The following is a 13139-nucleotide window of genomic DNA, read 5'->3' as shown; positions in this document are numbered from 1 at the left end:
CTGAAATGTACGAACGCCGTCCAGCGATAAATTTGCACTTACCCATAATAGACGCAAAAAAGCGAACAAGCTAACAACATTGCTATAGGACGAAAATATTTGCCTGACATAATAGTCCCGCGAGAAAAAAAAATACACAGGCCATAGGGAATTAAATAATAATGTAAAGAATTTAAAATTCAAAAAATATATATATTTTAATTTTGTTTACAAGCAATTTTTGAAATGCGAAGATGAATGTACACTCACCCATAATAGACGCAAAAAACTAACAAGCTAGCTAGCAACGGTAGAACGAAAACGTCTGATGGTAACATAAAAGTCCCGCGAGAAACAATTACAGACTATACGGAATTAAATAATCACCTAAAGACAATTTGAAGTAAAAAAAAAAACATTTTAATTTCATTTACAAGCAATTTTTTAAATGTGGAGATAAATTTGCACTTATCCATGATAGACGGACATAGCTAGCAGCGGTAGCCTCAACGGTTTCGACATTTGAGTTGAGCGCCATTCAAACCAATATGGCTGACAAAAAAAAAAAAGGCTCGTGAGGGGGAAAATACGATGTGCGAAATTAATAAAGACGTTTAATTTTGATTACAAGCAATTATTGAAATGGAAACTTACCTTTGATACCGAAAAAAGCTATCTAGCTAACGTTCTAATTTTAGATGGACTTAAGAAGGCGCGGAAGCCCGTGATCTGTTTTTATTTCATTCGTTTTATTTACAAGCAATTTTTGAAATGCAGAAATAAATGCAACGCATCAACAGTGTCACAGTTAGCCAGTGTTTGTAGATTTAAAATCAGAAGCAATCTCTTGCAAGAACCGACAACACAAATGCTTAAAAAGAAAGCAGGAAGAGGAGGGAGGTGATACATCCTGTGTGAATACTACAGCTTATAAACAAACCCTGCCTGCGGGCCAGCTCGCGTTTTCTTTTCTTTTTTATTCTTAAGTGACTTGAGATGCAGAGAATTGAAAAAGTTAAGGAGTGTAGTGTAGGGAATCAGCCTGGCGATCATCACACAGTTACTTGTAGGTCAACCTGAGAAACGTTTTCCCAGCCTCACTGTTCACAGAATGGTCTTAAAGCTATATGGCAGTTCACTGATGAGGTCAAGGGTCAACTCCAGGAGGGGTGATGAATGAGTAACACTGAGCTGAACACAACTTGGAAGTTTGAGGGACAACACCGGAGGATACAAGGACTGGTGACAGCAACCTGAAAAACCTCAAAATGGAGTTTTTTTTTTTTGGGGGGGGGGGAAATATGAAAACAAACCTCAGCTTCTCGGAAGCAGGACTTCCTGAAAGTCCTGGGAGAGCTGAGGACGTCCTGTCTGCATCCGTGATGAAGTGGCTGGTGGTTAATCGGAGGTTAATGTCCATGGCATCATTCCCTGAGAGTGAAGAACTGCTCACATTTCACAACATCACTGGTACTTAAAATAAAAACAATACTCAGTCATTCCCATCGCAGGTTCCTCGTTTTTCTGAACACTTTGAGTGTTTCTACCCCTTGAACTTTTCCCCATTTTTGTCACTTTAAAACCACAAAATTTAATTTAAATTATAGTTTTTATGTGACAAACCTAAAGTATTGCATTGCATAATTTTTGTACATTAAGTTAAAACAATCCCCACCCTGAAATTAAGTTAATTCACCAAATTCACAATCTCTACTTGAAAACCTGGTGGTGGGAACATAATGCTAAGGGAATATAATGAGTTGTCATGTTTAAAAATGGTTAATTTAAGGAATATATTGAAAAAAAACAAAAAGAAAGAAAAAACATTCCAAGCTCAATAAAGTGTCTCCAATGTGAAGCACGTTGGTAGCAGAATCATGCTGTGGTAATTAAAATTGTACCCCAAAATATTTGTAAAAAACAATAAAATAAATCAGACTGTGGCAAAAAACTAACAGTGCGCCACTTTTAACTGAAAATAGCAACTCCAGTGAAAAATGCATGGTGGTGGAAGTATCATGCTGTGGGAATTGAGTTTGTAGCCAAAAGTTTGTAGCCAAAAACTATATATATATATATATGTTTTCCTTTTAGTATTAAGTTGTCAAAAAGATAAATACAAGCTTGTGACTGAAAGCTAACACTCCAGCTCACTCGGAACACTGGGAAATATGGAGGTGGCAGAATCATGCTGTGGGACTCCAAAGTTTTTAGCAAAAAAATAAAATATATTCTTACTTTAATTAATACAAACAAAACAAAACAAAAAAACTGCCAGAAAACTGACACTGCACTCCACCCTGAACTGAATGAACACTGGGGGGGATTTATGGTGGTGGCAGAATCATGCTGAGGTAATATATTTTTATCTTACATTTATTAGATAAAAAAAAAGGAAGTGTTGAAAACAATAAATACATTGAATAAAAAAAAAAGAAAAAGACTTGCGTTTGCCTTATAACACTAAGTGTGTAATTTCAGTTACGGAATCCCCTCTGGTGCGTTACTCGGCACACTGTAGTTTTCAATATAATGGGAGCAACAACAAAGTGTAATTCAATTTAAAATTATTTGCTTGGAATGAAGTGACAATATTTTAAACATTTTCTCCACTTTTATGTTGGTATATCATAAAATTTCTGAAAAGTAACAAATAGGAAATGTTCAAGGGGTATGAAAACTACTAAAGTAGTTTGTACCGACCACAGTGGCTCAGATATTTAGGTTTTTTTTTTTGCTAATTAAAGTTAAGTGGCACTAACTGAGAATGTTCAGGTGAAGAGGTGAAAGAAATAAATCTAACCTATGTCTCTACACACATCGCCCTAAAATCACTGGGAAGAGACGGGAGTCAACACAGGCTCAAGTCAACTGCAGAAGGAAAAGATTTGTGATGACAGAAAGTTAGAAAGGTCGAAGGTCAACTGCTACTCAAGACTAAAAACATCCACATTTACAAAAATGTTTTTTTAAAAAAGAAAAACACCTCTTAAAACCCTCAAAACTAAAGGTTTCATGGTAATTTCATAATAAAATGATCAATTCTTTCAATTAATAAATACATAATCCATAAACACATTGAAAATAAAACTGATAAAATGAGCAATAAATTAAAGTTAAATCCTATTGAAAACAAATTCAGGAAGAGGCAGCGCTCTCTTTCCGCTCTCCGCCTCTCCTCTCGCTCCAAAGTCATTATTGCTGGTGTGATTGAGATAAAAAGAGGGAGGAAGCAAAGCACGAGTGGAAGAAAAATACAAAACAAGAAGCACCATTTTGAAATTTCAGTTCGTCGCCGCCTCCATTTTTTTCCTTTGAATTTCTCGAAGCACCACGTTCCAACTCATCCGGAAGCGAAGCTCGCAGGTTTTCTTAGTCCCATTCGAATGCCGGCTGAAACTTCAATTCAATCCACATAAAAATTCACAAAATTCTCCTTTTCTTGTTCTTAGTGTGCTTTTATTTTCATTATTTTCCCGTGGAGATTTGCTCAAACTCAATACCCTGTCTCCTCAGCATGCACAGTGAGCGTGTTTTCAGATCCGGTCGGTTGCGGTTGTCTCCATCTTTTTATTTTCTCCGGCACAAAAGTGACAAAAAAAAGTTCCTCTCTCTGTTTTGTTTTAAGTTTTTTTTTTTTTCACTTCTTTGAGAACTGACGGCAAATTCTTTTTTTTCTTCTTTGAGTCTGAAGTTTCAGGAAGCGCGTCAAACAAAAACACGACTGTGTCTGTTGAGTTTAAGGATCTTGCCGAGTCTCTGTTTGGCTGTTGCCATTCCTTTTTTGGGCCTTTTACCTGCAAAAATAGCAACAAAACATAAGAATAAAACCAAATTATGTAGAAATATATATACATATATTTAAGATGCATCAATGACAACAAGCAATTCTAAAAAAAATTGTGGTATTTATTGCAATAATAGTAATAATAAATACATGCAAACCTAAATATTTCTTTTAGGAATTAAATTATTGCTAAGTGGAAGAAAAACATCTGCATTTAGCCCCATTTTCTGAGGCAAAATACCACAGAATGATGCTGCCACCACCATACTTTACACTAAACAAAGTGTAACAGACCAATCTGTAACCTGCAGCTCTTAATTTTGTCTAAAAATTAAAAATTGACCAGTAAATGTGTTTAAAAACAGATTTAATCAATTCAAGAAACATTTCTTGGAATATTTGCATTGGATTTCCACAAACAACAACAGTAAAAGTACCATTAATATGTTTTTAGAACTGCTTTCTTCATTGTGTTGGAATCTGTGATTAAAAAAAAAATAAATAAATAAAAATTATTCTGCAAAATGAACAATTTTATGACTAGAAAACTACCAAAAAACTAAGTTTGTGGTAGACTAAAATCAGAAGGCATGGGGCAGAATTTATGCTAAATGAACAATATAATTACTGAATTGTGAATAAAAATGTGAAAAAACACACATTACACTGCAAAACCAAAATCTTACCAAGTATATTTGCTCCATTTCCTACAAATACGTTATCACATTTCAAACAAGACAAAGTAACAATTGAACAAGATATATTAGTTTGCTTTAAATATAAATATAATTCCTTAATATTGATTATAAATGGCAGATTATTTCACTTGTCACAATACATTTTTCCCTTGTTGTAAATTAAATATTCTACCTACTTTTTAAATTAATATTAAGGAATTAGTGACTTAAAACAAACTCCTACATATTGCTGAAATGTTACTTCAGTCTTATTTCAAGTGCACTAAGATATTTGCACAGGAAATTAAACAAAAACACTTTGTTGGATTTAGTGTTTTTGCAGTAAAACCAACAGGCCAAACATGCTGCTAGGCGACAGGCAGAACTCTGCTGGGGTTGCTAAGCAACGGGCATTGCTGGTAGCATGTGACGCAACATTCTGGAAGTTTTTCAAATGGTCGACTTTCCACACAGCAAAACATGTTTTAAAAAAAACAGCTCGGTGTTCTTTTAAGCACTTGGATTGTTTTTAGAAGCAAAGCCAAACTGAGGTATAAAAATGTTCACAAAGTGACTTTTGTATAATATTTCTCTGTTAAAAGTGAGTAGATTGCCAAACCTTTTGTAGCCTGGTTGCTGATGGGTGGAGGGTTGGGCGCGTTCCTCTTGGAAGGGTGCAGCGGCGGAGACATGGAGGCGTCACAGTACTGGTACTCTGGATTGGGGCTGGGCAGCCCGTGATTGTCCCAGGCCTCGCTGCTGCTGTTGCCCTGGCTGTCCATGGGGCTCTTGCCCCCCTGCAGCGAGCGTTGGGTCGAACCGGCCCACCAGGACTCCCGGGGCGACGGCGCCTCCTCCAGCAGACCAGCCATGGACAGCATCCCCTGAATGGCCTCTTCTGTGCTGGGTGAGGTAGGACGTTCTCTGCAAACCAAACGTCACCAGTCAGACGGCGTTTGTTCACTTTTCCCCACAGAAAAATTGCTTTTCAATGTAAGTTTTTAATCTTTTGGCGATAGAAGCAACACAAATGAACAAAAACTATTATGTAGAGCTGCAACCAACAATTATTTTAACTAATTATTCGGTTAACTGATTAATCGGTTATTCCGACAATCAAATTAAAAATGGGCACATTCTGCTAATTTTTTATTTACCCACTTAGGCTTGTTCTGAACAAGCTGTAAGCAATTAATTTAAAAAATAGAAATAACTGAATTCCATTTCTAGTAAAAAAAATAAACTTTTTGCTGCCTAAAATTTCACCAATCCTTTAGCTAAAACTTTTCCTACTTGAGAAGTTCTGGGCAGAACATATTTACAAACAAGTAAGACTTTTTTAAATCTTAAAAACAAAATGTACATGTATTTTATCCAGTTTTGGCTTAATTACTGCTCTGATTGTGTTGCTCTTTCAGCAATTTACCTTTTTTTAGTTAACAAGTAATCAATTAAGTAATTAATAAATTACTGACAACTATTTCAATCGTTTCGTCACAATTAATCGTTTCAGCCCTACTATTATGTGACATTTATTACTGTTAATATCAAAGAAAGACACACAAAAAATTTCTTTAAATGTTCCTGTTTAGTCCTGTTTAGCAAACAGAAATAATTTTGTTAATTCTAACTAATCTAAAACAAGAAAAGTTGATTCTGGTTTAACTTTAAACAGTGTGGAGAAAAAAAGCCATTGAAACCAAAAATATCTGGTTTCAATTGAGACTTTTAGTCACTAGATTTCACTTCATTACTGAACTGTTCAGTTTTGGATATTAATCACTTCCAAGGATTTTATACAGAAACATTTTCCAAACCTCTAAATCAACAGAGATTCAAGCATTTTCAAGGACTTACTGTCACAGCGCTGAATATTTCAGCTGAAACTCACCGTTTGAGTGGTTTGTGTTTGTGCCTGAGTTTCTGACCCAACTGGTCCAGATCCATGCTGTGCCCTGAGCCGTTCTGCTCCTCCTCCTCATCTTCCTCCTGGGAACTCTCAGAATCATCGTCAGAAGATGAAGACGACGACGATTTACTCTGAAAATGACAGGATTTCTCAGTAACCACAGTCTAAGCTAAACGCTTTGAAGGAGAGAATATGGTCGTTTACTTCTGAGGGAGAGTCGCTGTCTGACTCCACATCCGAGACGCTGGAGTGTCCTGAGGTCTCCTCCCTGAGTTCATTCTTTATCCTCCCCAGTCGCCCTGCAAACAGAGGAGCAAATCATGCAGCTCAGGGCATTTATACTTTAAAAAAGCTGGTTTATTGTTGGAAAGTTGCAGTTTTCCTACTGAGGAGTGATGCTTTCTCAGCTGTGCTCTTTGGTGGGCTTTGGTCGACACATGACTGCTCACCCTCCGTCTTTACCGGACTGCTTCCCGGTCGCCTTAAATCTCTAAAACACACACACAAAAAAAACTTTGTTGTAATTATTGACAAATTAGATTAACTTTACTGGAAGGAAATTACCACAATTGTTTTAATTTTGAAGAATAAATTTCCACCAAAAACTCAGAAATATTTAAATTAATCTCTGAAAATGTTTGCACCTGAAAAGTCAAAAAAGGGAGAAAAAAAGAGGATTTTCTATGAAGTGAATGTAAACATCTGGTTTTAATGTGTTGGGTTGCTGCCTTACCGGATGATTCTGCCGTTGACCAACATGAGACGTAGGTGGTTGTCCTCCAAGGACTCGGCAGCTGCTGCCGATGCCGTCGACACTTTGTTAAACTTTCCGAGAACCTTGGCACAAAACGCTGGATCCTGGAGGAACAAGGACGACATGTGGTTTCTGAATAGTAAGTCAACAACAAAACAGTTGTCTTTTCCAGCTGCCTTTGTACAGTGGATACAGTATGAAACCAAGTGAAAAAATGTGCTGAAGCCCTGCTTGAGTTGCTAGGAAACGGGCGGAATTCCACTGGGGTTGCTAGGAAACGGGCGGAATTCCGCTGGGGTTGCTAGGAAACGGGCAGTGCCTGCTGATTTGTGATGTCACAGAAGACTTTTGAAATTGCTCATGTTCCAGAGACTATAAAACATGAACTTTTAGCCAAAAATTGTCTGGCTGGGACGTTTTAAAAAAATATACATATTTATGAAAACAGAAAGTAATATCTGAATAACATTTTTCTACATTGATTTGGTCTTTTCAAAAACAACAACCTAACATTATCCATTAAAACATTTGAATTTCATCTTTAGGTTATTCTCAAATTGTTATCAAGGGCCTCAAATGGCCCCAGGCCACACTTTGGGCACTTCTAAACTAAAAACCAGCTGATCTGATCAGGTAGAAATCATCCAGGTACGCTCTCACTAACTCCCTCCTTCTGTCTTTTTAATCATGCTCCACTTAATACAGATACTAAATATTTGCTTGAGATCCTCTTATTTCTGGCCAAGCAATGGCCAGAGGTGGTCAGCACCACAAGCCCCTACAGTTGTTATCAAAAGTCAGACAAATCCTGGAGGATCTGGAACCCATTGCAATCTTTCTTACAGAGACTGTGATACCAACTGGAGGTGAGGACTGACCACTCCACCCTTTCTCTTTTTTCCTCTTTTACAATAGTTTTTATCGATATGCCACTCACTCGGCTGTCCGACAGTTTCGAGTCCTTTGAACCATGTGCGGGAATGTCTGCCTGTATTTTGTGTTTTTATGTAGACACTGCAGTGCTCCTGATTGGGGTGGGTTGTTTTTGTTTACTTTTGTTGATGTTGACAAAACGTTCTGGAAATCAATTTAAAAAAAAAAGAAAAAGAAAGAAATCATCCAGGTATAAAAATGTGACGCTCACCTCTTCGAGCGTCCCCACCTCCACCCTCTTCAGCACCTCCATGGTGTGCTGCTCCAGGATGTCCAGGTTGGACGGCACCTTGGGGGCCTGTTGCTGCTGCTCCCGGAGCAGCCGGGCGGCTCGCCTCGCCTGCCGCGCCTGGCACAGCCTCTCCAGGGCGCGGGTGGTGAGGCAGCCATTTGCTCCCAACGGTACGCCACTTCCCTGAGATTTCACTGGCTTGCTGCCGCTCACTGGTTCCTCCTGAGAAGTTAACGCAGTAAAATTTTACTTGTTTGACAGGTGAACGCATGCAACATTTCATCAAACACAACTACATCCAGTTGTATTTCTACAGGATAACATTTCAAATCTCCTTACCTCCAGGTAGCGGATTTCCTTGGTCAGCTCCTTGATGAGATGGTTGGGCCGGATATTATCTGGAACCTCACTGGACGGTTCGGTCACCTGGAACAGCAACAGAGAAGGTGAGCAGACGTCCAAACTCCAAGGAACAACCGTGACATTGAAATAAAAGTACCTCTCTTTTCAACCACGTCCTCAGTGCGCCGATTAAAGCCCTGACTCCGTCTACAAGGTAGGTTGGAGGAGGACACCTGTCCTCGCGTAGCTCTGAAAGGACAAACAGAAAATTCATAGTTTATACAGGAAAATCAACAAGAAAAATAGAAAAGAATATTTATTTAGTTCCATTACGTGCTCACCTTTTAGCATTTCCAGGAGGTTTTTAGCCACATACCAACAAATGGCCTCAAAGTATGGAAACTTGAAAAGGTCTGGAGTTTTCAGGCGACGCTCCATTTCATAACACCTACAGTACAAAGCATATAGACTATTTATCAGGGTTTGTACACTTTTCAATTAAAAATACTTTATTGATTAAATGTTTAATTAGATTAAACTAAATGTTTCCACGGTAAAACTCAAGCACTTTTCAAGCTTTTTCAAGGTAAGTCATTAAACTTTTCCAACACAATTGACGGCTTCAATTCACCTTCGTATGTCTTATTTATTACCGTTATTAATATGTTTTTGTAGAAAGATTCTACATTATAAAGCAGGAACAAGATAAACTAAACTAGAGCAAAGTTTTATGTTTTGAAATAATTTCTCACAGCTGACAAAACTAATTTAACAAAATAAAAGCCTCAATTTCAATAACGTTACTTACAATATAAGTGTGACGGAGGACCTAATTAAAGACTCCGCGTTAGCACGCCTATACACAAACATACACAATCGCTAACTTACTTTTTGTTGCAGCTTAAACTGCTGCGGTTCATTGTGGGTCACACGCAGTGTCCGCGCTTCAGTTAACATTAATCCTTATCTGTCATTTTCAAACATTTTCCCGGCTTTATTTTCAGTTGGCTTGTTTCCGGACTGTGTCGCACCGGGAAAGAGTTGCGTGATGTGGTGACGTCATCAGAACGTACTGAGTGTTACAGGCTGTTAAATTGATTATTGTGTTGTTTGGATTACAAGTTTATTTATATTTTTCTCATTAATTATTTTGTATACTTTAAGAATTTATTTGAGTTAGGAGTAATTGCTTAGTTTTGTTTTCTTGATTTGACTTTCTGTGGGTGGAGCCTGTGGCTTTAAAAGCGGGGCTTTGTTCAACAGGGAGGCAGTCTGAAGCTTGACTCAGGAGAACTCACTCTGGAGGTGATCCACACTGAACTAAATAGTGTTGAATTTAATATTCAATACGCTGAAACAATCCAAAGAAATTGTGTAAAGGTATTTACACAATTCAAATTGTTCAAATTAAATGCTAAAGTCACCAACTGTTTATTTTTTTATTTTTTAAGTTTTCTGGCATTTATTGAACAGAAATAACTTTGATGACTCTAACTAGCCTAAAAAATGGAAATTTTAGTCTGATATAATTTCAGACAGTGAGGAAAAAATGTGTGTCTCTTTTTATGTGGTGTATGAAAATAGCTGGTTTAAATTTTACTTTAATACAAAACTGCAGTTTGAATATCAAACACTTTTTCAGGACTTCATGCAGAAATCAAGCACTTTCAAAAATTTCAAGGATTTATCAACCCTGATTGATGCAAAGAAAAATGATAAATGATAAAGAAAAAAGCATTTTAGAGGTGCTAACCTGAGCTGCATGCCAATATTGAGGTTGTGAAGGAAGTTCCCTCCGAATGCCATGCAATCCTGAGAGGTGAGAACACCATGGATCCAGCCTGTAGGGGGCAGCAGAGCACAGAGAAATATTTAATCCATTACAAAATACTCCATTAAAAAACTAATTCCACTGACTGTCATTTAAGAGAATCACACAAAACTGAGGCTTTTTTCTCCTATTGGATTGTGAAAAAAACCAAAACGAAGCAGATTTTTTGCAAGACTGATAGACAGGCCTGATAATGCACTGGCTGTCTGACCCACTGTGCTCTCTGACCCCCACTTAATTCCCGCCTCTCTGCCAAAAAGGATCCCTTTCACAAGGCTGCAGAGGAAGACTGATTGGAGATGTCCAGGAGTTGACGGGCCGAACTGAGCTTTGTCTGTGCGTATGGGTGGGTGGGGGTGCTATCAGTTTCCAAAGTCCATTGAGAAGCTTGACGGATGGATAATCCCGGACACGTCAGCTTCACTCCACTGAATGAGAGCTGAGTGACAGGAGGCGACCATCTCTAACAATGCTAATAGTTAGCAGCTATGCAATTAGCATTTAAGTGCTGCTAGCTAAAGAGCAGGAGTATTTACACTGTTTGAATGTCTGCAAAGTTCATCTTCAGGCTGGGTGACAAATCTATTTCATATCCAGATTCTACTGAAAATATCAAAGTACACTTGAAAAAAGACAACTAACTTACAAATATCTTTTTGTAACATATTGATAAATACTGATTTCACAGGCAGATTATTTCATACAACTTGTACTTCTAAAAAGTTATTTATAAGTTAATTGTATCCTTTTTCAAGTGTACTATGTTGAAGATCAACAAAAAAATATGCAGTTCTGTGTTTTTGCAGTGTAGAAACAGAAAATCTAGAGACATTATCGTACACAGTTGCACATTTCATCGAATCTCGGTGTGCCATGTCTAATAACTGTACATGTAAGTTTTTCTTACTTTACAATCTAATTCTAATTAGTAGTTTACTTTGTGTGAACTTTCATGTTCCAATTTGCTGCTATTTCACCTGAATAAATGACATTTATATTGCAAGTTAAATCACACACATTAAAATACATTTAATATACAAACTCTGGACATAAAAGTAATATTTCCAGGTATTTCATATTTAGTCATTAACTTTATTAATGTCCTGTGTGTTCAGAATGTAAACATGCAGACGAGACAGAGAACATAGAACAGGACTGGATGTCCCGTTTCAGGATGTTGTGCAACTATTTTAACAAAGTAAGTGCTAGAAGCCAACGACCTCAGCTTCAGGTGAAACCAAAGTTTACATGTAAATCAGTTCCAGTGCGTGTTCACAGATTGTACCAGAATCAAACCAGTTTGTTCAGTTTCTATTGTCAAAGAGCTGGACTCTGGCCAAGATGGCTGTTGCTTAGGAGTAAACTGTCATCATTAGAGCTGTCTTTCTCTGGATCAGGAGAGTAAGGAACAACAACAGAAACCATCTCAGCTAGCAAGACAAAAACATTAAAAATAAAAAAACACTTGTTGCTAATTGCTAACATGTTCTTGCATTTCATGTCCATAAAGTGAGAAAGTTTGAGATTTGAAGGTTTTCAGCCAATATGAGACAAATTAAATGGACTTAGAAGATATTTCTAGAGTGATTGGAGTTTAATTAGGAGAAAAGTAGAAAGAAAAGATGGCTTGATGAGAGATGAATGAACTGAAAAAACAAATGGAAGAATGAACCAGTGGAGAAATGGTTGGAGTGATGGATGGATGGATGGATGGATGGATGGATGGATGGATGGATGGATGGATGGATGGATGGATGGATGGATGGATGGATGGATGGATGGGCAAAACAAAAAGCGAAAAGGCAGATAGAAGAATGAATGTTCAGATAAATTAGAAAAACTGTTGATTGAATGAATGAACAATGGATTCATTCCATGGCTGGAAGAAAAATGGAAAGAAGGATGGATGAAAACAAAGACGGATGGATGGATGAAATATAAAAAGATAGATGGGTGAATAATGGAAAGATGGATAGATTGATGTCTGAATGAATGGAGGGATGGAGAGATGAACAAGGATAGAAAGATCGATGGGCAAAAAGATAAGCACGGTTGGTCAACAAGGTGGAGAATGTTAGAATATTTTCTGAACTCTTAACTTTCTTTAACCCGATCTGAAGAACTCTGCTTTAAACACTGCTGAACAAACCAATCCATTTGTTTAAAAACTTTTGTAAAAACCAGCTGAAAGTGAAACTACAAACCTGTAGGGATGAGCAGGGTGGTTCCTTGGGTAACAACACACTTGTAGCACTTATCTACTTTATCCCCGAAGAACACTTCGCTCTGATTGGGCGAGGAGCTCCAAGCCTCATATAGTGCAAGGTTGGTGGGAGTGGGTTTGATCAAATAGAAGATCTTCTCACCCTGCCGGTCACACAGAAACATGTTAGAGCCAACGGATCATCTTCCTGTTACCCATCCAGTCGACCTCCAATCTGAAACTAACTTACCCATAAAACATGATACCAGACTGAGGTTCCTCCAAAGTCTATGTGGAAGTCCGTGTAGCTGTCCTTAACCCCCATAAGGCAGTACTTCTGGACGAAGGGTTTTGGGAAGAACGAGTCATCAGGCCAGTAGTTTTCCACCCACGACATTTTCTTGGCCACATCAGGAACCTCGACCGACTCTGACATCCTACAGGTTGAGGAAGAAAAGCTAAATATTAAAGCCACCTAGAGATAATGGTTAG

General features: G+C 37.8%; 2 protein-coding genes across 4 annotated transcripts in view; both read right to left on the bottom strand.

The window, feature by feature from the left end:
* Positions 1 to 704, bottom strand: part of kmt2e (lysine (K)-specific methyltransferase 2E) — a 43528-nt gene extending 42824 nt beyond the window's left edge. The window contains exon 1 of one of the 3 annotated variants that reach the window (XM_055020444.1): positions 634 to 704. The gene's annotated coding sequence lies outside the window, so the exon portion shown is untranslated. Of the gene's footprint in view, positions 1 to 42; positions 94 to 249; positions 597 to 633 lie in introns of those variants that run through there. The other 2 variants (XM_055020442.1, XM_055020445.1) reach the window with 2 other exon arrangements.
* A 3-nt stretch (positions 705 to 707) lies between these two features.
* Positions 708 to 13139, bottom strand: part of kdm7aa (lysine (K)-specific demethylase 7Aa) — a 30028-nt gene continuing 17596 nt past the window's right edge. Inside the window, exons 6-18 of the mRNA XM_055020451.1 lie at positions 12898 to 13084; positions 12649 to 12811; positions 10367 to 10454; positions 8955 to 9061; positions 8771 to 8862; positions 8611 to 8697; positions 8251 to 8493; positions 7086 to 7210; positions 6739 to 6842; positions 6557 to 6651; positions 6335 to 6483; positions 5063 to 5367; positions 708 to 3776 (exon numbers count right to left, since the gene is read on the bottom strand). Of these exons, the coding sequence (XP_054876426.1) occupies positions 3688 to 3776; positions 5063 to 5367; positions 6335 to 6483; positions 6557 to 6651; positions 6739 to 6842; positions 7086 to 7210; positions 8251 to 8493; positions 8611 to 8697; positions 8771 to 8862; positions 8955 to 9061; positions 10367 to 10454; positions 12649 to 12811; positions 12898 to 13084 (1834 nt within the window). The 3' untranslated portion in view covers positions 708 to 3687. The remainder of the gene's footprint in view (positions 3777 to 5062; positions 5368 to 6334; positions 6484 to 6556; positions 6652 to 6738; positions 6843 to 7085; positions 7211 to 8250; positions 8494 to 8610; positions 8698 to 8770; positions 8863 to 8954; positions 9062 to 10366; positions 10455 to 12648; positions 12812 to 12897; positions 13085 to 13139) is intronic.

The sequence above is a fragment of the Poeciliopsis prolifica genome, unplaced genomic scaffold (assembly GCF_027474105.1).
Source record: "Poeciliopsis prolifica strain line A6 unplaced genomic scaffold, Auburn_PproV2 SCAFFOLD067, whole genome shotgun sequence".
In the NCBI taxonomy this organism is placed as follows: Eukaryota; Metazoa; Chordata; class Actinopteri; order Cyprinodontiformes; family Poeciliidae; genus Poeciliopsis; species Poeciliopsis prolifica.
This window is presented reverse-complemented; position numbering and strand designations above follow the sequence as displayed.